Genomic DNA, 26,842 nt, shown 5'->3' with positions numbered 1-26,842 from the left:
CAATTTTCAAAGAACAGGTATTGGTTTCATTGTTTTTTATCTATTCTGTTTCATTGATTTCCCCTCTATTTCTTTGCTTTTGTTTACTTTGGGTTCTTTTTCTAGTTTATGACTGTAGCTTAGATCATTATAAAATGAGATTATTTATGAAGCAAGACTGGACATGAGTTGATAATTGTTATAGGTGGGTGATGGATACATGGAGTGTTACTTCATTATACTATTCTATAAATTTATGTATATACTTTAATATTTATGTATATACTTTAAATATTTGTGTATATACTTTAAATATTAGGTATATACTTTAAATATTACATAAAGCACTTGGGTGCTTTATGAGGGGCACTTGGGTGGCTCAGTTGGCTAAGTGTCAAAATCTTGGTCTCAGCTCAGGTCTTGTTCTCAGGGTTGTAAGTTCAAGCCCTATGTTGGCCTCCACACTGGGTGTGGAGCCAAATAAATAAATAAATAAATAAACCTGACTACATAGTAATTTTTTTTCACATTTATATGCCTATTGACATTTATCTTTACCTGATTGTATTTGTTGCACGCATTGGTAAGCTATTTTAGGATGGCTCTATAGAATTCCTCAATAATTAGGACTTTTTATAACTTTTAGTGGTTCTTTGTGTTTGTGGGTAGGAAAAGAAAAGTGACATGAATCTTGAAGCTATAAGTTCTTCAAGAAATTGGGATACCTCACAAACTGTAAGGGGGAAAAGAATGAGCAGTATGTCAGTGTTTATGGTAAAGCAAATTGATACATATTCAGTAACAATATAGTATCAACAGTTATCCATTCCTTGATAGTTCCCACAAGGACAAATTTTGGTAACAAAAAAATCTGAAATAATGATAAAATTGTAACATTCATTTAGTATAGTTGATGGGTAACAGATATTTTCATTATGTTGTGTATGAATTTCTTGTGCTCCCTGCCTTCATCCCCCCAAAATTTGTTATTACATTGCTTTTTAATTATAATCATCTTAATGTACCTATATATAGGTATCAGAGAAAAATAGATGCACAAATGCTCTATATATTTTCTTAGGAGTAGAGTTGTGCATATCACATAGTTTTTTCTGTACCTTTTTGTGTGTTTTGTATTGTTTCATCTTGCCTTGTTTTTCTGTTCTGGAAATTTTTGTTGGTGACTGAACCTGGATGGCACATTGGTGACTTATAAAAAATTTTTTCTCAAGAGTAACATTGATTTTTAGTCAAATACATGAACATCGCCAGTTATATGGATTCTTTTGGTGTCAATAAATTCTCATGCTAATCTGTAGTTGATCTCTATTCCTTATTCCCACTCAACCATCCATACCTATATACCAAAATAATAATAATAATAATAATGGTAGTACTGGTAATAGTAATAGTAGTAATAATGGTACATTTTATGGTGCTTTTGTTCTGAGAAAAGTTGGGGAGAGTGAATTCTTTTTATTTTGCTTTACTTTAAAAATAAACCTCTATCCACAAACAGAAACATGAATGGACTTATATTCTATAATATTCATATTATCTGGATTCGTTGGTAGAAGTATAAAGAAGAGGCTACCTAACCAGAGAGAAGGGGTAGGAAAGGGATCTTTTCATTCATTCTAATATGAATATAGATACCCCATTTTTTTTTTTAAGATTTTATTTATTTATTTAACTGACAGAGTGAGACAGCAAGAGAAGGAACACAAGCAGGGGCAGGGTCAGAGGGAGAAGCAGGCTTCCCGCCGAGCAGGGAGCCCGATGTGGGGCTCGATCACAGGACCCTGAGATCATGACCTGAGCTGAAGGCGGTCGCTTAACCAACTGAGCCACCCAGGTGCCCCTAGATACCCCATTTTTTTGAAGGAGTGTAAGTCTCATGGATTTCAGGAGCTTTGCTTTGCTTCTATAAAACCATTGTATCAGATTAGTAATCCTGAATTATACTTCGGTGTCCTGAATTTGAAACTTTGACCACAGCTTTCTATTTAGTCTCATTCTGACATCTTAGTCAATGACTGCAGGATATAACCAATTGTTGCCTTCATTAATAACCGCTGAAAGTTCTATATCATACTACTATGTAGTTCTACTTTTATGAAGGAATGAAGGACTTTTTTTTTTTAAGATTTTATTTATTAGAATGAGAGGGAGAGCACAAGAGGGGTTGGGGGGTGGGCAGAGGGAGAGGGGGAAGCAGGCTCCACACTGAGCAGGGAGTCCGATGTAGGGCTCGATCCCAGGACTTTGGGATCATGACCTGAGCCGAAGGCAGACGCTTAACCGACTGAGCCACCCAGGTGCCCTGGAATGAAGGACTCTAAAATAGTTTTGCTACAACGCTATAGCAAGTTAATACCTTCTGGAGTTTCAGATTTTATAGTGGTGAACCTGGACTCTCCCTGTTCAATTTATATGGTCTTATTTGCTGTGTTTAAGAGGTTACTGTATTTGCTGCAGTAGAATTCACACAATATTGTGTGATGGAGTAGGAAATAAAATTGTATGTTAGGTAAAATAGCAGCTACCAGAATTAGTTATGCCTTCCAAATGTCCCCTGAGAGTCAAGACAATATAGCTCTGCACGTGTTTGAATCCCATTTCTGCTACCTACTAGCTGGATAGCCCTAGGTAAATTATACATTCTGTGCCCCATTTTTCTTGTCTATAAATGAGAATGGTAATAGCACCTACCTCAGAGTTATTATGAGGTTTAAATGAGTATGTTAGAAAATTGCCTGGTATTTGTAAATGTTAGCTATTATTATTAGATATTATTATTACTAGTGCTTTCTCAGTATATACTCCTGTTATAAAACTTATGACATCACCTTGTAAATGTTGATTTTCATGCTTTTATTGTATTAGCATAATGATAAAGTCCCTTCTTTATTGTCTTATATATCTACTACAATGCGCTGTGCAGAGTATGTGTATAGTAAATATAGTTGAATGAAAATAAAAGTAAGGGGCACCTGGGTGGCTCAGATGGTTAAACGTCTGCCTTCAGCTCAGGTCATGATCCCAGAGTCCTGGGATCAAGTCCCGCATCAGGCTCCTTGCTCAGTGGGGAGCCTGCTTCTCCCTCTCCCTCTATCTGCCCCTCCCCCTGCTTGTGCTCTTTCTCTCTCTCTCTGTCTGACAAATAAAATCTTAAAAAAAATAAAAGTAAGATTTAATATATAAAATACATATCACATTGGTTTTTTTAAAGATTTTATTTATTTATTTGAGAGAGAGAGAGAATGAGAGATAGCACGAGAGGGAAGAGGGTCAGAGGGAGAAGCAGACTCCCTGCTGAGCAGGGAGCCCGATGCGGGACTCGATCCTGGGACTCCAGGATCTTGACCTGAGCCGAAGGCAGTTGCTTAACCAACTGAGCCACCCAGGCGCCCTCACATTATGTTTTTGAACAAAATCAACTTTAGTTGTAATTTATTGCTCTTTTTAAAAAGTTTTTTTTTTTTTTTAAAGATTTTATTTATTTTTTCGACAGAAAGAGACACAGCGAGAGAGGGAACACAAGCAGGGGGAGTGGGAGAGAGAGAGGCAGGCTTCCCGCGGAGCGGGGAGCCCGATGCGGGGCTCGATCCCAGGACCCTGGGATCATGACCTGAGCCGAAGGCAGACGCTTAACGACTGAGCCACCCAGGCGCCCCTAAAAAGTTTTTAATGTTTCAGAAAATGCTTTTCAATAGATAAACTGAATGGCTATTATAAAAGTATGTCACTTAGTATCTCACTTCTTGTTTTCTTTCTTTTTGGTGTGGTGGTGATGGAAATAGTACCTCAATGTGTCTGGAGAATAAATGTGGATATTCCTGAGGAAGCTAATCAGAATCTTTCATTCAGTGCTACTGAGCGATGGTGGGAGCAGACGGATTTGACCAAACTAATCATATCCAACAATAAACTTAAGTCACTGACAGATGACCTACGACTCCTGCCTGCACTCACTGTTCTTGATGTAAGTTGACTGGTATCAATAGGGCTTGTTAAAGAGACTCTAAAGGTAAATTTAGGCTTTGATAAGCAGAAAACACGTGTTTAATTGGTAGAACGTAAGGAAAAATAAATTATTGATAGGCATAGCATGATGGTTAAGAGTGCACTTACAGATCATAAGGCTTCCAATTCTGACTGCGTCACTTGATAGCTGTGTGACCTTGGGAAAGTTACTTCATTATACCTCAGTTTCCACATCTATAAACCAGGACTGACACTACTACCTATTTTTAAAAATTGTTCTTAGAATTGAATGCATTATTGCATGCAAACAGAATCCATATTTAACAAGTGGTTGCTGTTGCTCATCTTTTTTCTTTTATTGCTGTTATTTTTCTCTTCATCATTCTAGACGTTAAAGCAGTACTTGAAATTACTTTTTTTTTTTAAACTTCAATACTGACTTAAATTATTGAACTTCTTGTGTGTTTATTCAAGGACTATTTTTTAGTCTCATTGCCATGTCATATTGTAAAGCATGAGTAGTTTATTTCACAATCTGGAGTTTTGATGTACTTTACTTAGGAACATCAGAAATCTTCCAATTCATGTCTGAAAGTGTTGGATCTGGTCAAATTTCTAGAGAAGTTTTTATTTTCCTCATTTGCAAAATGAATGGATTGACTTAGGTGTTCTCTAAGTTTCCTTATATCTTAAAAATAATATGAGAACATAATAGAGGGCCCCCTCCTCTTTCTTTTCATTTTTTGTATATGTTGACATAAATTATACCACCAAGTGCTATTAGTTTCTAACCCTCTCATCTCTCATTTGAGATTGAAATTCCACTGAATGAGGTAAGGTTATTTTTTTTAATTGCAATATTTAAAATTGATGACTTATCACTTCATGACTTGTGAACAGGGGCTTAGTCAACTTCAAATTCCTTTTCTTCTTCTATACATAGAACAAATTAACAATACTCCAAGTATACTATTGAATTAGAATAGCAGAATTATTGTTGAAAAATTCTGTACAATGGCAAACTCATTTGGTTAATTAAAAGACTAAGATATTGACTGTTTTTTAATAACTTTTAGATACATGATAATCAGCTGACATCCCTTCCTTCTGCTATAAAAGAGTTAGAAAATCTTCAGAAACTTAATGTCAGGTAAAATTTAAGCTTATTTAATTTCAATATTGCTAATATAAGGGTGTAAATCTAATATTCTTTAAAAATTTTTTTTAATACTAGAAAATATTTTTGTATTAACTCAAAGTGGTAAAAGCAGAGTAAGAATTTTTATTTATTTTTTTTTTAAAGATTTTGTTTATTTGAGGGAGAGTGTGAGAGAGAGAGAGAGAACGGGGTGGGTAGAGGGAGAAGTAGACTCCCCACTGAGCAGGGGGCCCAATGCGGCACTTGATCCCAGGACCCTGGGATCATGACCTGAGCCAAAGGCAGGCACTTAACCGACCGAGCCACCCAGGCACCCCAGAGTAAGAATTTTAAATTTTCTCAGATTATTTTTGTTGAATTTTTTATTATTTTTGCAGAATTGCCTGCATGTTTTTCTGATTTTATAAATGTAAGGCCAGTTGATTTTTTTAAGTACTTTTTGTTTTATTTTATTTGTTTATTTAATTTTTAAAAAGATTTTATCTATTTGAGAGAGAGAGCACAAGTGGGCAGGGGGGCAGAGAGGGAGGGACAAGCAGACTCCCTGTTGAGCAGGGAGCCTGAGGACCTTGGGCTCAATACCAGGACCCTGAGATAATGACCTGAGCCAAAGGCAGATGCTTAACTAACTGAACCACCCATGTGTCCTCTTTTTGTTTTATTTTTATGTAGCAATTTTTACTGGTTATTTTAGTAAGCTTTTTGTTGATATCTCAGGTTTTAAGTTACTTTTATATTCTAAAAAAATATCTAGGTTAAGCAATAGGAAAAAATTTGAAATAATTCTTTCATTAATGATGAAAAATGTCATGGTTTTAGTATTAGTAGCTTTGAAACTTTTCTGAGGACTCCTGGAGTTCTACAGATATGTTTCTGGTCCTTGTTGATAGGTATGTGGGAAGCCAGGTGGCTAAGGCTCTGGCTAACTTTATTTGACCTTTAATACACATCTAGACTTCCAGGAAATAAGTACCTTATGTGTATTACATATGTGCAGATTAGGGGAAAGGGATTTTGGGAAGATTTCATTTAGGAGATAAAATAAAAAGGTTTATTAAGTGTTCAAAACATAGTTTGAAAAACTGTGGTTCATAAAATTGGTATGGTTACAGATCTATCTAACATAGCATAATCAAGTCTCAGTATTCTGTGGGTAAATTAATTGCCCTGAGGGAAAACGTTTCCTTAAGTTACAGTCCTCATCTATTGAAAAAATTACAACAAATCAACAAAAATATCTATACATAAAAGGTGCTAGTTGTTGAGAGCTACATCAGAACCTGTTCCCCATCAAGTCCAAGGCAGGATGTGGCCTGCAAAGGCAAGAATGGGGAGGGTTGAGAGAATATATGAGGGAGTATGGATTGGGTATGGCTTTGGCTTTAGCTTTAGCTTCCAACACTTCCGAGTATAAGTGTTAGGATGGAGGAAATAGATGGGGAGAGGAATGGAGGAAATATGTAGTTAGAATTACATCTCTGCCCAACTACATCCCTGTGAAATCTACAAAGATTTCAATTAAGTGACCAACAATAATAACCAATTTTTGACAATTTTTTAGTGGTTTTTATTTATTTTAGAAGACATCTTTTGGTATTTTTGTTCCAACTAGTTTTATTTTTATATAATTTAAGGTTATTTTTACCCCATTATATTTCTCATTTCACCCTGTTATTTGTTAAGTAATTGTAGATGGCATGAAAATAGAATGGAATTCCTAAGTGAATAGTTGAGGTAAATCTGGGAATAAATTAAATCAGGTCGTCTCTTAATTATAAGGGAGTGTATCATCTTCAGTGACTTGGGACTTCTAAAAATAAACCAAGTACCTCTACAGAAGGACTGAGCTGAAGGTAAAACTAAGTACAAAGAAGAGTGGAGTTGCACATTACATTCAGCTGGACATACCAGGCCCTTAAACAGAAATAGCTATTTTTGTCTTGAGTGCTAGCTTAGAAACATATTCCCCATAGAAGCTGTGACTCCATTGTAGTGTATATGTGCCCATATCTCTGTCAGAATCCTAAAATCCAGATACAGGAGCGCCTGGGTAGCTTAGTCGGGTTAAGTGTCTGACTTTGGCTCAGGTGATAATCTTGGGGTCCTGGGATCGAGCCCTGCTTCAGACTCCCTGCTCACTGGTGAGCCTGCTTCTCCTTCTCCCTCCGCCCCTCCCCCAACTTGTGCTCACATGAGCACTACTCTCTCTCTCTCTCTTTCTCTCAAATAAATAAAATCTTTAAAAAAAATAAAATAAAATTCAGATACAGTATGAAAAATTAAGAGTCCAATGTATCCTCTCACATTGCGTATAAAATCAAGAGTAGGTTATAAGGAAGCAATCAAAAGTTCACAAATTATTTGGTTAAAAACCTTTATTTCTTGGGGCACCTGGGTGGCTCAGTTGTTAAACGTCTGCCTTCGGCTCAGGTCATGGTCCCAGGTCCTGGGATCGAGCCCCACATCGGGCTCCCCGCTCGGAGGGAGACCTGTTTCTCCCTCTCCCATTCCCCCAGCTTGTGCTCCCTCTCTCTCTGTGTCTCTCTCTGTCAAATAAATAAAAATCTTAAAAAAAAAAATAAAAACCTTTACTTCTTTGTTTTCTTTGAAACTCTCAATTTGATTACTTTAGATGACTATAATCTTAATGAGTTATATACTTTCAGGATGTGAAGTTTGATAAGTTTTTAGAATTAGTAACCATATTTCATCTTTAAAAATGAGCCCATGTAGTTGGTTAGCAAAAATACCTTTACAAATATTTATTATGTTGTTACTGAATTACTCAGCATTTATTTTATCAATCAATAGCCATAACAAACTGCAAATACTTCCTGAAGAAATTACAAATTTAAGAAACCTGAAAGGTCTATATCTCCAGCATAATGAACTAACTTGCATTCCAGAGGGATTTGAACTTTTCAATTTAGAAGATTTGGTAAGTTGTGATTTTCCAATTTTTATATAATTTGGGGCTGATGTGATTTTTCATCAGGCTGAGAAATTGGATGTATGATTGAAATCATGAAAAACATGGACAGATGATTATAGGACTAGATTATCAGAAACTGCATTCAATTAGATTGCTAAATTAGTAATTGTAAATTTATTTTTCCTATTTTTTCTTATAAAATCACCTTAGGTTTTAATTTAAGAATAGAGTGTGGGAAGGGGGTGATAAGGATGACTGTTATTCAAAGGATTTTATGGCTTTGCAAAATAGGGGAAAGGTGTCTTTAGCATATAAGAATTTCCATTTGTATACCCATTCCTTCTTTATTGTCCCTATAACCCTCCTGTCCTTTGAGTGTTCAGACAGTCCCTTTAAGGCCTGCCTTTTCTTCCCTATTTTTCAAAATGTCCACCTTACCTCACAAAATTTTCATTCCATCTATGTCACAACCTAAATAGAGATAACCATAAAGCAATACAGATATTATTTTAAGAATAATGAGAATAATAGGCACATTGCTTTGTGCTTTACATATAGCAAGGTACATAGTTTTATCCCCTAATACAGATATGGAACTACGGTTTATTAAAAAAAAAAGTACCTTATCTGAAGCCATGTAACTAATAAGTAATGAATTCAGGATTTTAACATGTCAGTTTGACTCTAAAGTGTATCCCTTTTTTTCTCCCATTATACCCCTGAAGGAGTAAGATTCCACTAAAATACTTGATCTGAAAGACTAGCTAGATTAGATTACTTGTTCTAATATATAATCTTTACTCCACATAGTTATCTCCTCTTACATTCTTGTTGTTTTACCTGTTACATATTTTCAAAAACTTACGTCAATTTAGTCTTAAAGTTTATTTCTCATTAAAGGGGAAGTTAATTCTTTTACCTCTATTTTTTTTTCCTGTAAATACATCCTCCTTGATATTTCCCTCATCTGCTCTAGTGTTTGAAATCAACATTTATAACCCTCCACAGCCATTCTTCAGTATCTGTCTTTCAATTTGATCAGATTGGAAGTAAGGCTTGGAAAGTCAAAAGCATAGGTATATATAATGAATGGCTAAGGAAGGGGCCATCAGATTTTCTTATAAAGTAATGGTAAAAGATAGCAATTGATAAATAAAAAAAGAAGAGTATTTAGATTAGAAAGGAAACCTAATAAACTGTAGCAGTTCCCAGTTGTTTCCTTTTTATGGGTTCCCAGATAGTCATTTGCATAATGAAAGGATATTTCAGTTGAGAATCGTATTATTAAGGACTCAGTATCAAATCATAAATGTGAGCAACAGTATATCACAACATTAGAAGTATAAGCATGTTTAATAATTTAAGCTAGTAATATTTCTTTAAGTTATATAAAAGCTGCTTAGCAATGGTACTAAATGAATATTTATTGAAGAAATGACAGCATAAATACTGATTAATTTATGTATAATGTACTTCTATTTTATATCTAATTTAATTATTGACTGCAATAATTAAATGGTTTTTTTGTTTAAGATTTTATTTACTTATTTAACTGACAGAGAGAGAGAGACAGCTAGAGAAAGAACACAAGGAGGGGGGGTGGGAGAGGGAGGAACAGGCTTCCCGCCAAGCAGGGAGCCCGATGCGGGGCTAGATCCCAGGACCCTGGGATCATGACCTGAGCTGAAGGCAGTGCTTAACCAACTGAGCCACCCAGGTGCCCCTGCAATAATTAAGTGTTTAACTTTATTAGTAATTTTGTTGATTTGGGTTTTTTAAAATATCTTAAGAATTTGTGAATTAATATCTTTTCTGTATCAAAAACTTTTTTAAGTTTTTTATTTTGAAATAAATTTAGATTTACACAAATATAAAGATAATAGAGAGTTGCCATATACTCTTCACCTAGCTTTCTTTAATTTGAGATTTTACATACCCATGGGACATTTGAAAAACTAAGAATTAACACTGGTACAGTATTACTAACTGCACTACAGATTTTATTAAGATTTTCCCAGTTTTCCTACTAATATCCTTTTTTCTTTGTTCCAGGATCCAATCCAGAATACTGCATTGCATTTAGTATCAGTAACTTTTGATATTACAAAGTATTTATTTCATAGTAATCTGTTCATTCTTAGTGTTTAGAGTATTGGAATTGTAGATTGTTGTTTCCTGTTGATTATGATACATAATTTTGTGTTATTTATAATTGTATCTGTGTTTTATAAAAAAAATAGCTGGTCTAGTGTTTCTACCTTTTACCATCTTCTTAATTGATTTAGAGTTACAGAATGTAATTGTTTAATGTTAGACTAAATGGGTCTTCAGAGAGCAAGTTCCCTTAAGTAACTTTTTTTTATTCATTGTTGCAACTGGCCCTGCCTAACAGTTTGCTGATAGCTAATGGAGTACTTATACCGAATTCAGATGTCATAAGAATTATCTGATTGTCTTTTAAATGGAGTTTCAAAAAAAGTTCTTTCTTAACTGTTTATGTTTTAAAGAAAAAACAGAAGCAATGACTTAAAAAAACAGATAATCTTGAACAAAGGAAAAGCAGAGAGTAGAGTAAACTTCTGCACTTAGTCAAAGCAGACTTGCTGAGGTCTGCAGAAGAACCGAGAGGGAATATTTTTTTCCTTAAAAATTAAAATGTCCATTTTCTCAGCTTTATTTTTTGTCTTTCAAGATTTTTTTTCTCTTGCAAAGACATTTTTCTTTTCATATTACAGTTTACCTATAAATTTGCCTAATTATCCTAGGTACTCAATAAATATTAGATAGACAAATGGACTTTTTAATTAAAAACATGATGCATGATATAGCATGACTTAGCAATAACAGAAACCTTTATGTAAAGTATTTCTGAAGTCAGAATTCATTCTGATTCCTTTCTTGTGAAAGAAAGACAGGCTTGTGAAATTGTCAGTGAATGAGGGTTACAAAACATATCACCTTTGAAATAGTCTTTCTTTATGTTGCATTCTCCTCAAAATTCTGGAAACCCTTCGAGGGATCAATTATTTATTTATTTATCGATTGATTAATTGATTGATTCATTCATTCATTCTTTCTCCTTCTAAAGGATATTTCCAACAATCGTCTTACAACTGTTCCTGCTAGTTTTTCTTCTCTCTCCAGTCTGGTGCGGCTCAATCTTTCCAGTAATCAACTGAAGAGTTTGCCAGCAGAAATAAGTGGAATGAAAAGTAAATCTTCTCTATTTTAAAACATACATAAATGTGAAGTTGGTGCAACTTATATTTAGAAAGATAAATTTTAATGTTATTAGTTACAGGGAAGTAAAATAATAGATTTTATGGGGTCAAACAAATAATAGCAAGTAGTGAGATTTTCTCCAGACCATTATTGTCTAGCTTGACTTCCTAAACAGTTCCCACGAAAAGCATATTTTGGCATATTAAAAAGAGGAAAATAAAATATGATTATGAGTTATGGTAAAATTATATACCTGAGATATTGATTAGGGTTTTGAGCTATGTTATCTCTTCATTCATTCAACATTCACTCAGTTTATTCCCCTTTAATAGGAGATTCTACTTGTGGTTATGTTATAGCTGTAGCCTCCTTGTGGTCCATAAGTAATGATGCCAGGAGATAGTCTAGTTTTGCCCAAATGGTCAATCTTTTTTTTTTTTTAAAGGTTAAAATAATGATTCTATTGGAGTTTACCATATCACCATCATATTTAACATATTCTAGAACTAACATTAAGGGATAAAGAAATTGAAGGCACATTTTAGTACCTTTTAAATAATTATACTTAATTATCTTAGAATTCTTGATTTAGAGGGCAAAATCATTATAGTGATTTTTTTTGTTTAAAAGTAAACTATTATTATTACTTGGCTGATGAACATACTGTGTGTCAGCTGTACACTATTTACCTTATCTAGTCTTTTCTGCTAATCAGATATAAGCCCTCTTCATTTTTTTAAACCTCCATCTTGTGGAAGTTATAGGACTGATTTTATATAGTTGATTACAAATCATTTTGAGATAAATTTGTAAAATTGTGCTGTTTTACTTATATTAGTAGTCATTTGTCATTTGTAATAGGAATACATAAGTTAAATCTTCCATAAATCCAGTTGATATTTTAGGGGAGCCTTTACTTGGGACACCGGTAATTAAGACTTTGCTTATCTTTGCCATTTTTCAATAAAGGTATTAAAAAGTAGAGCTAAACATAAAATACATTATCTTAATATATAAGAAGCTTGGATTTTTTTTTTCATCAGTTGGGTGAACATATCTTGAGAGATGGGAAAAGAGGGAAATCAGTAGAAAAATACTTTGAATTTATAGCAGTATAAATATACTATATATTTATATATATAAATATACTATATAATTAATGATCAGATGCTTTCTTCCTTTAGCTATGACAGTGATACTTTTAAACTATCACCAATAGGACATTTAGTTGTTATTTCACTATTAAGGACTGGACGCCAAGAACAACATCTAACATTTGTGTGGTTCTTTATAACTCAAATGCTTTTACATATATTGTTTTGCCATCACAAAGTTGTGATGTTAGGAGGGTGTAAGTTAGGGGGATGAATATTTTTTACATTTTAAAGATTCATAAACCTCGCTTAGAAATTATGTTATATAGGGACGCCTGGGTGGCTCAGTCATTAAGCGTCTGCCTTCATCTTGGGTCATGATCCCAGGGTCCTGGGATCGAGCCCCGCATCGGGCTCCCTGCTCAGTGGGGAGCCTGCTTCTCCCTCTCCCACTCCCCCTGCTTGTGTTCCCTCTCTCGCTGTGTCTCTCTCTGTCAAATAAATAAAATCTTAAAAAAAGAAAAATTATGTGTTATAGAGCCAAGGCTTGAATCACAACAGTTCTATAAGGCTTGAATCCTCTTAACTCCATCCCCATTGCTCTTTCCACTATGCACTGCTTATATTATCAGTGCTCTTAAATGCAAACAGTTGTGAAACTATAGTGTCTAACTTTTAAAACAAACTTTTCTTTATAGAATTTACTGGACTTGAGGTGAATCACATTGTGACATTTTTTATTTTTTTATTATTATGTTTAAAGATTATATTTATTTATTTATTTGAGAGTGAGAGAGAGAGCACAAACAGGGGGAAAGGGAGAGGCAGAGGGAGAAACAGACTCCCCGCTGATCTGGGAGCCTGATGAGGGGCTCAATCCCAGGACCCTGGGATCATGACCTAAGCCGAAAGCAGACACTTAATGGACTGAGCCACCCAGGCTCCCAGTTGTGACATTTTTAAAAATGCTCTAGTCAAGTAATACATAAATTATTATAGTATTTGTTGAAAGTAGTACCATTACATTTGTTTTGAAAGCAGTTAGCATCTTTAAATACTAAAAGAAGCAGTCTAAGGCAATATCAACTCAAGTCTTGCATTATGTTAAAATTGATAGGATCAAAGTATAGCAAAAAAGTTGTAAAGTGTTTATCACCTATTCGAACTAGAGGGTTGAGAGTGAATTATGGAAAATATGGTGGCCATTGTAAGTAGAAGAATCTGTGATATGTATTAGGGAGAAAGCTGCTTATTGAATTCCTAAGGGAAGGAAGACCTTTACTTTTTTCCATTTTTGTTTTCTTATATGCCTTTTTAAGAAAGATAGATCCAGGAGGTAAGAGAGATGCTGCGAGTAAGAACATCCTTCTTGAGCTATAGTATGCATTCTTGTCCATAGTGTTAGCTAAGATGTTAGAGAAAGCATGTAATTTAAACAAAAATAAGAAAAGAAAAGAAAGAAGACAGAGGGAGAAAGAAGCAGTATGGATAGATGGAAGAATAGGGGGACAAGCATAGAAATCCAAGGCTTTTTGACAGAAAGTCAACTTGCCAAATTTAAATACATGTGTCTAAGCTACTACTAGCCAGTTATTTGACATCCATTCATACAGCTAGTATGCATGCATGTATGTCTTTAACCACCTTAAACTTTTTCTTTTGAAAGATATATAATTACTGGGGCGCCTTTGTGGCTCAGTTGGTTGAGCGGCTGACTCTTGATTTCGGCTTAGGTCATGATGTCAGGGTTGTGAGATCAAGCACTGGGTCAGGCTCCATGCTCACTGTGGAATCTGCTTGAGATTCTCTTTCTCCCTCTCTCTCTGCCCCTCCCCCTGCTCTCTCTCTCTCTAAATAAATAAAATCTTAAAAAAAAATAAAGATGTATAATAACTGAGGGAAATAATATAGTCTGTAGTTTGTATATTTTAGAATACTTTAACAGAGTACTGGAGTATTTTGTTTTTTACCATTACAAAGATAACTTGGACCATTATTAAACATCATTTTTTTTAAAGATTTTATTTATTTATGAGAGAGAGAGAGTAAGAGAGAGAGCCCAAGAGGGGTAAGGTCAGAGGGAGAAGCAGACTCCCTGCTGAGCAGGGAGCCCGATATGGGACTCGATCCCTGGACTCCGGGATCATGACCTGAGCCGAAAGCAGTCGCTTAACCAACTGAGCCACCCAGGTGCCCTAAACATCATTTTTAATGTTGTATCTCTTTAATTATAATTAATAAAAGCAATCTCAGTTTATGTTTATTTCATTCAGTGGTATTCTAGTATTCTTTATTATTATAGCAGTATATAGTGGCATGGGTTTGTAATTCATGATGATGTACACATTTTTTGAATGTATATACAATTATAGATCAATATTTTTCTCTTTATTAAAATATTTTTGTTTTTCACTTACTATGTATTATAGGATTAAAGCATTTGGATTGTAATTCAAATCTCTTGGAAGCTGTACCCCCTGAATTGGCTAACATGGAGTCACTAGAATTGCTTTATTTGAGGAGGAATAAATTACGTTTTCTACCAGAATTTCCTTCTTGTAGATTATTAAAGGTAATATTTAGATGATTATTAAACTATGTATTTTCCAAAAGTTAATTATGAAAATGAAATTTTTAATCTTGTTTTACATTGGGAATATGTATTATTTATAATTGCAATGTTTTTCCTATATTTTTCAGAATTTTAGTCTATGTTAATGGTATTGTTAGCAGTAGATTTTTTTAAGAAGCTTGTAAATTTTTTTTAAAGATTTTATTTACTTATTTGAGAGAGAGAGAAGAAACAGTGGGGAGGGGCAGAGGGAGAGAGAGAGAGAAAGAGAGAGAGAGAGAAACAGATTCCCTGCTGAGCAAGGAGCCTGATGCCGAGCTCGATCCCAGGACTCTGGGATCATGACCTGAATTGAAGACAGATGCTTAACTGACTGAGCCACGCAGGCGCCCAGCAGTAGATTTTTTTTTTAAAGAAATAATTAACTTAAATATAGGAATTTGTACATTTCATCTGGAGAGTAGTATATAACTGGAGAGGTAGATAATGAGGCTAACATAGTAAGGTGGAGTCATACTGTAGGACACCTGGAGTACTAGGAAGGAATATGTATCTAATTCTGTAAGTTGCCACTGCTCATGTTTACCTGATCATAATTGGGTCTGTTTAAAATTAATTACTTTCTTTTGGTTTTAAGTATATAGCATTAACATTGTCTTTTAAATTTGCCATGCTTTGTTTTCCTTCATGTATACTTTTATGTGTTAGAGTTAAAAGAGCTTCTCTTAAACAGAATGGTGGCAGTGATAAAAGGAACTGAAAAAGTTATTTAAAGATCAGTTGTACATCTGATAATTATAGATTCTGTTAATGGGAAATCACTATATTTAATAATCACTAATGAAGAGTGTTTGGGTGGCTCAGTTGGGTAAGTGTCTGACTCTTGGTTTCTGCTCAGGTTATGATCTCAGGGTTGTGAGATGGAGCCCTGTGTAGGGCTCCCCACAGAGCATTGAGTCTCCTGGAGATTGTTTTTCTCTTTCCCTCTGCCTCTGACCTGCTCACTTGCACGCTCTCTCTCTCTCTCTCAAATAAATAAATAACAACAAACTGATTATAACTTTTTATGCTCATTCCAACTTATTTTTAAACTTTACGTTTTTTATCAGCATCGTTCTTGGATTTGTATTTTTATTAATTCTATAAATGTAACTACTAAATCATTTCTGTGCTTTAGTTTGTAAACTTTGAACTTTCTGCCAGATTATATCTTTAATTATTTTTAAATTATCAGAAAATCCTTGAAAATGTTGTTTTTACCATTTTTAGCTTAATTGTAATTGAAAACTTAAGCACCTTAGTAATTAGAAACTTACGTTTTTTCCATGTATTTTTCAGTGATTTGAAATTAAGATTTCAATTTTATTTTTATTATCTAATATAAAATGAATACAGAAATACATATGATTCATCTTTGGTTTTGTAGGAATTACATGTAGGTGAAAACCAGATTGAAATATTAGGGCCAGAACATCTTAAGCATCTGAATTCTATCCTTGTGCTAGACCTGCGGGATAATAAGTTAAAATCTGTTCCAGATGAAATTACACTACTACAGTCTTTGGAAAGGCTTGACCTAAGCAACAATGATATTAGTAGGTAAGTTTAAAGATCAAAGGAATAAGAAATCATACCTGCATTTGCTTATAATTCATAAGTTAATAAGTAAATAAGGTTTGTAAAAAAACATGTAGAGATCTTTTTTCTCAATTGAATTCACTAAACATTTATTGAACAAGTATCATATGCATACTTACAAAGAATGGTTAGATTTGGTCCTTGGCAGCAAGCTTAAAATACTGATAGAATCAGATATCTTTATAAGTTTCTAATCCACTTAGAACATAAACTAAGAAGTCAGGATTTTTATCTGTTTTGTTCACTGCTCTATCTCTAACTCGTAGATCAGTGTCTGGGTATTTAGAAGGTACCTGATAAATATTTGTTGAATTTATTAAATGAATGTAAAGCCATGGGAGAGATATAAAATGCTTTGAGGACTTAAAGGAAATAGAGGTATCAGCAATTTATTGAGAGGAATCAGGGCAGATTTTGTAGAAGAAAAAAACGTTTTTATGTATTTTTTTTATTTTTTTAGATTTATTTATATTTTTTTTGACACAGAGAGAGTGAGAGATCACAAGTAAGCAGAGCAGCAGGCAGAAGGAGAGGGGACTCCTCCTCAGAAGGAGAGGGGACTCTCTGCTGACAAGAGAGCCTGATGTGGGGCTCAATCCCAGAACCCTAGGATCATGACCTGAGCCGAAGGCAGACGCCCAACTGACTGAGCCACCCAGCACTCCAGAAAAAATGTTTTTAGATGATCATTAGGACTGGGACTAGGGTGAGGCAAGTTAAGTGCCTAGAGCACAGAATTTAAGAGCACACTCACCTTCAGGGTCATGCCTCACTCTGGTCCCACCATATGATCTTTAAAGGATGACCATGAGTTGCAAGTGCCCATGTACGGTGGTCAGAATGATTCACTTGGTGGGGCAAAACTGCACAAAGAAAACCTTGAAAGTTCAGGAAATTGTAGGGGTATATTGAGAGAACAAGGAATCAAGTTGACCTAGTAAATAGGGTACAATTAGAGAGATTGTAAGAATTTAGGGCTTGAAGGTAAATTGAGGCCATATAGAATAGGTCATTTATGCCTGTGAAGAGTAAGTTTCATTCGTTAAGAGATGGGGAGCTACTGAAAGATTAAGAACAGAAGCAGTTTGATTTTAATCTCATTAAAAAATATGTACCTGGGTGGCTCAGTCGTTAAGCGTCTGCCTTCGGCTCAGGTCATGATCCCAGGGTCCTGGGATCGAGCCCCACGTCGGGCTCCCTGCTCTGCAGAGAGCCTGCTTCTCCCTCTCCCACTCCCCCTGCTCGTGTTCCTTCTCTCACTGTGTCTGTCAAATAAATAAAATCTTTAATAAAAAAAAATAGAAAAAAAATAAATTGGTATTATAGGTTGATCACAGTAGTTTTGGGATAGGAGTGTTTTTGTACTAATAAATAACCTAAATAATATTAGGTTATTAGGGAAGAATTTCATTTGCTTACTTGAAGGAAAAAAATCAAAACATTTAGTATCCTTGAGTATGGCTATCTTGAATCATTGATTCATTCAAATTTACTTTTTACAATTTTTACTTAGCAAATGTTTTGTAGCTCACATTTTTTTTTTTAGCAATCACAATATGAGAATTTCAAAACAAATCTGTTTTTTTTTAACATGTTCAGCATTTCAAAGGGAGATACTTTAGGCCTATGTTACCTGAGGTCTCTTTGACACTATTATATGATACATAGTTTGTCATATGTTGTTAGTTTTATAGTCAACTATTGGTTGAATTATACTTACTCTTCATGTTTTCCCTGAAATCAGTTTAATCTTTTTGTAGTCTACCCTGTTCATTGGGAAAACTTCATTTGAAATTTCTGGCACTAGAAGGAAATCCTTTGAGAACTATACGAAGAGAAATTATAAATGTAAGCATATTTAGAATTCAGTTCTGGTTTTTAAATTTGAAATTCAAACATGCATGTTAATCTATGAAACTGCAAGGTATATCTTGGTGAATATGTGTCTTCTCTCCACCTTTTCAGAAAGGAACCCAAGAAGTCTTAAAATATCTGCGAAGCAAGATTAAAGGTGCTTTTCTATTTTTTCCTATATTTTGAAGGATAATATGAAAGGCGGTGAAGTGCTAACAGTACATAAATTTACATGTATTTTGGGTGTAAATAATTAGAGGAAATGGTCCCTGGCAGGTGTGGTTCTAATTCTGAATCCATATAGGTCATAAATATGCTGAAGTTATAAAAACATCCTTAAATTCACAATAATAATATTTTATCCTTAATTTCTTTGATTTTTGTTAGTGTATCAAATGGAAAATATAAGATTCAGTAAGCATCTTAGTGCTTTAACTTTGATAAAAAGAGCAAAACTTGACTTTTATGGTATAGTATATGAATGCTATTGACTGGGAAGTATATTAATAGTTATTTGAATATCTGCTTCATGCATAGTTGTGCTAAGTTCTGACAAGTATAAAGATAAAACACATTTTTCAGGATATGTTAATTTAGCATGAACATGTACCAAAAGAGAAAATGATACTATACATTTAATTTTTAATGCTTCACTAAAATTGTACTATATCCCAATTTTTATTTTATCTATATCATTGTAGAATACACTAGAGTATTAAAAAAAATTCAGCTATACTAGTGTATTGCTGTGTAACAAACACTCTACAACTAAGTGGCTAAATACAGCAACTGTTAATTTAGCTCATGACTCTGTTGGTTATGCACAGCCTAACCTAGCACCATATTGCCAGTCAATGTATGTTAAATGAATAAGATAATTATATTGTTCAGCAATTTTCATTTTCCACCTTGACCTTCAAATAAATTAATGTAATTTTCTAAGACTCTTAGTTCCTGCCAATCAAGGAGTTTCCTTTCTTTTCCAGGTATACTTTCTCCTCCAGAAAAATTTAATTATTATGCTATGAGTCAGTTAGAGGTCATATCAGAATAATCAAAAAAAATTTAAAAAGACTTAATTTTTTTAGAGTAGTTTTAGGTTTACAATGAAATTGAGAGTAAGGTACAGATATTTCCCATATATCCTCTGGCCCCACACATGCATAGCCTCCCCCATTTATCAAAATCATTTACCTGAATGGTACATTTTTTTACCGAGGATGAGCCTGCATTGACACATCATAATGGTGTAGTATATTCTATGGATTTGGACAACTGATATATATTCCCCATTGTAATATCATACAAAGTATTTTCATTGCCCTAAAAATCTGTGATCTGTCTATTTATCCTGTTATCCCCTCAATCACCCCATATCTGGCAACCATTAATTTTTTTGTTTCCATAGTTTTGCCTTTTCCAGAATGTCATGTAATTGGAATCTTTCAGATTGACTTCTTTCATTTTGTAGTACACATTTAAGTGTCCTCCATGCTTTTCATGGCCTGATAGTTCATTTTTTTTTTAGCACTGAATAACCTATTGTCTGGATGTACTACAGTTTATTTATTCACCCTACTAAAGCATATGTTGGTTGCTTCCAAGTATTGGCAGTTATGAATAAATCTCTTCTTTTTTGCATGTGGATTTCCTGATGTTTCAGCACCATTTGTGGAAAAGACCATCTTTACTACATTGTATTTATTGCCTTTGTTCCTTTGTCAAAGATGAGTTGATTGTATTTATGAAGGTCTATTTATGGGCTCTCTGTTCTGTTCTATTGATCTATTTGTTCTTTTGTCAGCTTCACACTGTCTCAGTTACAGTAGCTTTATAGTAAGTCTTCAAGTTGGATAGTGCCAGTCTTCCAGCTTTGTTTTTCTCCAAGTCAATATTGTGTTGGCCGTTTTGAGTCTTTTGCTGCTTTATATATATTTTAGAGTCAGTTTGTCACTATCCACAAAATAATTTGCTGGGATTTTGATTGAGATTGCATTGAATCTATAGATCAAGTAGGGAAGAAGGGACATCTTGACATTATTGAGACCTTTTATCTGTGAGTATGGACTGTCCATTTATTTAGTTATTTGATTTCATTCATCAGAGTTTTCTAGTTTTCCTCATAGAGTTCTTATACATATTTTGTCATATTTATATATAAGTATTTCATTTGGGGGATGCTAATATAATTAGTATTGTGTTTTTAATTTCAGATTCTACTTATTGATATAAAGGAAAGCAATTTACTTTTATATATTAACCTTGTATCCTGCAACCTTACTATAATCACTTAATAGTTTCAAGTTTTTCTTGTCACATCTTTTAGATTTTCTACCTATGATCATGTCATCTGTGAACAAAGACTATTTTGTGTCCTCCTTCCCATTTACATACTTTTTATTTCATTTCCTTACTGTATTGCATTAACAAGGACATTTCAGTATGATGTTCAGAAGGAGTGGTGGTGGTGAGAGGGGGCATCCTTACCTTGTGCCTAACCTTAGGGGGAAAGCTTCAAGTTTCTCACTGTTAAGTATGATGTGAGTGGTAGGTTTTTTGTAGATACTTTTCATTAAGTTGAGACAGTTCCCCTCTATTCCTAGTTTACTGAGAGTTTTTATCATAAAGGAGTGTTAGTGTTTGTTTATGCATCTATTGATACGACCATATAAGTTTTCTTTTTTTTTTAGCCTGTTGATGTGAAACATTACATTGATTTTTGAATGCTGAACTAGACTTAAATACCTGGGTTGAATCCCACTTAGTCACAGTGTATAATTTTTAAAATACTTTTTAATATTCAACTTGCTACTATTTTGTTGAGGAATTTTTCATGTATGTTTGTGAGAGATCCTTTGCCCAATTTTTAATTTTTTTAATCTTTTTATCTTTATGCATTCTGGATAAAAATGTCTTGTTGGATACATGATTTGCAAGTATTTTCTAGTCCTTTGTGGGTTTGTTTTTTCATTTCTTGGTGGGGTCCTTTGAAATACAAAAGGTTTTTTTTATCTTAATTTTGATGAAGTCAATTTATTTATTTTTTCCTTTTGTTTTTTGCTTACGCTTTTGGTTTCATGTCTAAAAATCCTTTGCAAAAACCTGTTTTATGAAAATTCTTTCCTATATTTTCTTCTATGAGTTTTATACTTTTGCTCTTACATTTAAGTACTTGGTCCATTTTGAGTTGATTTTTATATATGGTATAAGATAAGGATCCAATTTAATTCTTCTGCATGTGGCTATCCAGTTTCCTTCCACCATTTCCTGAAAATGCTATTCTTTCCTTATTGAGTGGTGTTGTCATTTTTGTTGAAAATCATTTGACCAGAAGAAATACAGGTTTCAATCTGAACTCTCAATTTTATTCCGTTGATCTGTATGTCTATCCTGTGCCAGTACCACAGTCTCTTGATTACCATTGATTTGTAGTAAGTTTTGAAATTGGGAAGGGTAAATCCTTTATTCTTTTTTCTCAGTCTTGTTTTAGCTATTGTGCGTTTCTTGCAATCCCACATGAATTTTAGAATCAGTTTGTTGAATTCTACAAAGAAGTCAGCTGGGATTCTGATAGGGATTACATTGAATCTGTAGATCAATTTAAGGAATATTGCCATCTTAGGTTTTTTAACTAAAAAGTCAGTAAATATACATGGTAAAAAAAATTTCAACCAATATACAAGGATATATAATGAAAAGAAAGTCTATCTCTAGTATAGTCTCCTCCCAAGGGATAATGGGCTCCCTCTTTACATCCTTCTTGATGCTGATTTTTTTATTATGATGATGATGTTATGTTAATCACCATACATTACGTCATTAGTTTTTGATGTAGTGTTCCATGATTCATTGTTTGCATATAACACCCAGTGCTCCATCCAGAACGTGCCCTCTTTAATACCCATCACCAGGCTAACCCATCCCCCCACGCCCCTCCCTTCTAGAACCCTCAGTTTGTTTCTCGGAGTCCATAGTCTCTCATGGTTTGTCTCCCCCTCCGATTTCCCCCTCTTCATTCTTCCCCTCCTGCTATCTGCATCATCATCATCATCATCCTCTTCTTCTTCTTCAAGATATAATGTGGTTATTAAAGGTAGCTCTTTGGAAAGTGTTGAGAATACTCATCTCAGTATGTTGTCATGCTAGTATACATGTATATTTAAAAAATAATGCTGGGTTTTGTTGCTGGTTTCATGTTGCCTATCTGCTGATGTAATTTGGCAGTATATATTACATATTCTTTAAAATGACATAACCAAAATGCTAGGGTACTTCTAAATACCAAAGCATTTACTTAATAGTAACAAATATTTTGATGTCTTTTATTTCTATTTGATACTGTCTTTTATTCTGTGCTTCTTCTATGAACAAAATATTAATATATTTGCATAAGAAATACTAGCTTAATGATATTGATTAGTGAATAATTGATGAGCTCCATGCAAGAGAAATATACTTCATAGTATTCAACAAATGTTCATTAAATGCCTGCTGGGCTGAAGCAAGATCAGAGATGCTACTAATTGTTTTATGTTCTTTTGGTATGCCTTATGCTCTTAACATATGATGAATGCTAGGACTATTTCATTTTTTTCACATTGTTGAAAATTAATAGTCTTATCTTACTTCTGTCTGGATGGCTTGAAATCTCTTTTGCCAGTAAGTCACAAGCCATTTCTTTCTGATGTGTATGATTTATGTTTGTTTTGTTCTTTATACCATATGATGGCGGTGTTAAAACAGTCTTTGTAAACTAGTGAGGGAGTTAATTGTGTGTGAGTGTGTAAGTATGCATTTATGTTAGGAATTTCTATGAAAATAAAGTCTTGCATATGCTGAAAAAAAACCTCTTAACATGAATAATGTATCAAAAGCTTACTCAATTATGTAAATCCCCCAGTTTCAAGTGATCAAGGATAATCAGTTTCCATATGTCCTAACTCAGGAGATAGGTGTATGCCTATTTGGTAGACATTTGTGGGAAATAATATTTTTCCTTTGTTAACAAATTCTAATAGACCATATTATTTTTCTTAAGAGGAAGGATTAGTGTCATTGTTTCTTCTGAGAGATTGTAGTTATTCTTTGAAGTTTCTTTCCTACTCCCACATTTTCTTGGTAGGATTTATTAAAAGATTTTAAAGCCATATTATAATAATTTTTTCTATTTTCTATTAATTAAATGTTAAATTATAGATCTAGATTTGAGTTACTAGAAATAAAGTATATGATTAAAGACATTCTTACCAATAATATCTAGAAATCATGTATACCATTTTTATATATATACAAGAATTTAAAAATGACTTTATAGTATATATATTGGTTTCATATAACTTTTCTCTTGCCAGATGATGGACCTAGCCAAAGTGATTCTGTTGAGACTGCCATGACACTACCAAGTGAATCCAGAGTCAATGTACACGCTATCATCACATTAAAAATATTAGACTATAGGTATGTAATTTTCTTAAACACTGCAGGACATATAGGAAACTTTGAGAAATAATCCTTCAGATAAAAGGAAAGTTGGTGAGGAAGAATTCATCAGAGTGTATTAGTACTTGGAGGATTAGCAATTGCAAAAACAGTGATGAAATAAAAGCATATTAAAAGTACAGTGAACTTAAATACAATTCCTTCAGTGAGTTGTATTTATTATGCTTAAGAGATAGATGTTTGTTAATATTGACATTTTTATAATAACATTTTATATTATAAAATAAGAGTGAGAGTATTGTTTGGTAATAAAATTTTCTGACTCAGTAACCAGCATCAAGAGAGGATTTTATATTGGAGAGTCTCTACTAGTAAATAAGAAATTAGTATCATTTAGTTAATGAAGACCTTAAGCAGGCAAAGCTTGAGAGGTTGTACCCCATTAATACATCTAAGCCAAATAATATGCCATAATAGTATTATGCTCTAGTACATATGTATTAAACCTGGAACAATTGGAATATTGGTATATAAATTGAGATAAAAGCCTAAAAATGTTTATATTATGGGAGTGTATTTAATTGGGGAAAGAAGATACCTATGAAAAGGTTGTTAAGTGGTCTTTCAGTACTATCTAGGCAACAGTGATAAATTAACCCATACTGTCAAGGCTCCTACAGTGATTAGTTTATGTCTGGATATCATCTAATGAAAATACAAAAGGATACAGACTGAAGTTCAAGTCAGGTGACTAGAGTTAATCAGTTATCTAACAGTAAGCATCAGTGTCTGGCCTGTTTTCCTTAATGTGTCTGTAGGAACCACCTCAGAGGTCAGGATACAGTTTCTTTTTCAGATCTGTTGTCATTCACATTGTTTCCACCTCTAGTCTGACACTCTTTGGTGTATGTAGAAATGCCTACTCTAAGCCAACTTCATCCTTTGACACTGTAACATAAGGTAGTACTCTTCCATATTTATATTTGTATCCCTCTTTTCTCACAATAGATGGCAGCTTAGCATGTCTTCTCTTCCACATAATATACCCATTTATTCAGTAGACATTCTTAGAACCTACTAGGTTTCAAATCTTATGGTAGGTGTCATAATACACTGAATGATGATGAGACAAACTTGATTCCTGCCTTAGAATTTTTTTTTCTCTGCCTTCATTCATTCCCTCAACCCTGAATGGATATGATTTATTGAGTCCCTATTCTATGCTGGGCACTATACTAGGTATTTTACATATGCTGTTGCTTTTAATCTTCCAAACAATCTATAATTTTATTTGAGATAACCATTCCCACTTTTTAAAGTCACAGATATCACAAGTGTTATAAAGATAGCACTGAAGATCATACATCTTAGATTGTTTTGATTCTAAATTTATTGAAATTTATTTTCCTCAGATTTTAATTGAAAAGGAATATTCCATTTAAAATATAAATGAATTCCTTGGGGCGCCTGGGTGGCTCAGTTGGTTAAGCATCTGCCTTTGGCTCAGGTCATGATCCCAGGGTCCTAGGATCAAGCCCCACGTCGGGTTCCCTGCTCAGCGGGGAGCCTATTTCTCCCTCTCCCTCTGTCTGCCTCTCTGCCTACTTGTGCTCTCTCTCTCTCTGTCAAATAAATAAAATCTTTAAAAATAAATAAATAAGTAAATAATAAAATATAAATGAATTCCCAGTATCAAGGCATAAATGCTATCAACTAAATTTTTTTAAAAGAGTGTGAATCTTCAATGTTTGATTACAATAAATCAGTTCCCCATGATTTGAGCATTTCTGATTGAAAAGATAAAAATGCTACATTTGCACAAGAGAAAATACAGCCGTACAACAGAGGTAGAAGGCATACAAACTGAATTTAGGCTGTCTTTACCTATCTGTATTACAATGTCTTTCTTACAGATTCCTCTATATTGGACATTATATGTAATAATTGTTTTCTTTTTAATAAAGTCGTTCATTTGGCATTCCATCAACAATATTTTTAAGTGGATGATGGATTAAGCATTGAAAATTGTAAAAGAAGAACGTGGGGACAAATGGCTAATTATAACACAACAAATTGTTAAATCTGCAAATGTCAGAGTACTACTATACTTTCATTTAAGATTAAATGTATACTTTATTGAAAATCTTATTGAAAAGGAAATTTATTTAAATTTATATTTGCAAAATATCTGGCCCACATAACAATGAATAACTCTTCAGATTCTAATTTCACAGAACTGAGGTTAAGAGAAAGTGAATTTTAAAAAGGTCCTTAATAGTAAAAACAGGAATAGTTCAGTCTAAGGCCACTCCCCTGTCTACCTTGTCACATGCTAAAGGAGAGAGAAATTGGCTTAGGTTATGAGAAACAGTTTAGTATAATGTTGAACTTTTATTTTTTTAATTTTTATTCATTTTTTTAAAGATTTTATTAATTTGACAGAGAGACAGCACAAGCAGGGGGAGTGCAGAGGGAGAGGGAGAAGCAGGCTGCCTGCTGAGCAGAGAGCCCAATCTGAGGCTCCATCCCAGGACCCTGAGATCGTGACCTGAGCCGAAGGCAGGCACTTAACCAACAGCCACCCAGGCACCCCTGTGTTGAACTTTTAAAAATGATTGTTCCCTTGCAGTTAACTATATAGCTACATAAATTTGGCAGATAATCCCTGTTAGAAAAGGGATGACAACAGTTTTAAAATGATAGATTTAGTTCTATTCTGAGGTAGAGGAATCCACTTACAATTACTATCATTTAATATGATTTCTAAACATCTTAGATTCTGAAGATATATCTGGTTTTATTCACACTGAGTATGTGAGTGCTCAGAAGGTATAGTACAATGTATTGTGATATGTTATGTTGTCTGAATTCTTAATGGTTAATATTTTGTGAGTTCGTAGGTTTTTGTGGCATTATTTGCAGAACTTCAAAGTGTTCTTCATAAGCAACTGCCTTGCTGCCTTGAA

The 26,842-nt window shown here is 33.8% G+C and overlaps 1 protein-coding gene across 1 annotated transcript in view; it reads left to right on the top strand.

The window, feature by feature from the left end:
* LRRC40 (leucine rich repeat containing 40) overlaps nucleotides 1-26,842 on the top strand; it is a 61,779-nt gene that overhangs the window by 10,920 nt on the left and 24,017 nt on the right. The window contains exons 2-10 of the mRNA XM_027573002.2: nucleotides 3,783-3,964; nucleotides 5,043-5,116; nucleotides 7,937-8,063; nucleotides 11,146-11,269; nucleotides 14,803-14,945; nucleotides 16,372-16,544; nucleotides 18,344-18,431; nucleotides 18,549-18,594; nucleotides 23,789-23,894. Of these exons, the coding sequence (XP_027428803.1) occupies nucleotides 3,783-3,964; nucleotides 5,043-5,116; nucleotides 7,937-8,063; nucleotides 11,146-11,269; nucleotides 14,803-14,945; nucleotides 16,372-16,544; nucleotides 18,344-18,431; nucleotides 18,549-18,594; nucleotides 23,789-23,894 (1,063 nt within the window). The remainder of the gene's footprint in view (nucleotides 1-3,782; nucleotides 3,965-5,042; nucleotides 5,117-7,936; nucleotides 8,064-11,145; nucleotides 11,270-14,802; nucleotides 14,946-16,371; nucleotides 16,545-18,343; nucleotides 18,432-18,548; nucleotides 18,595-23,788; nucleotides 23,895-26,842) is intronic.

This window comes from Zalophus californianus, chromosome 4 (assembly GCF_009762305.2).
Source record: "Zalophus californianus isolate mZalCal1 chromosome 4, mZalCal1.pri.v2, whole genome shotgun sequence".
NCBI classification, from domain to species: domain Eukaryota; kingdom Metazoa; phylum Chordata; class Mammalia; order Carnivora; family Otariidae; genus Zalophus; species Zalophus californianus.
The sequence above is the reverse complement of the archived record's forward strand: the minus strand, read 5'-3'. Positions and strand labels throughout refer to the sequence as shown.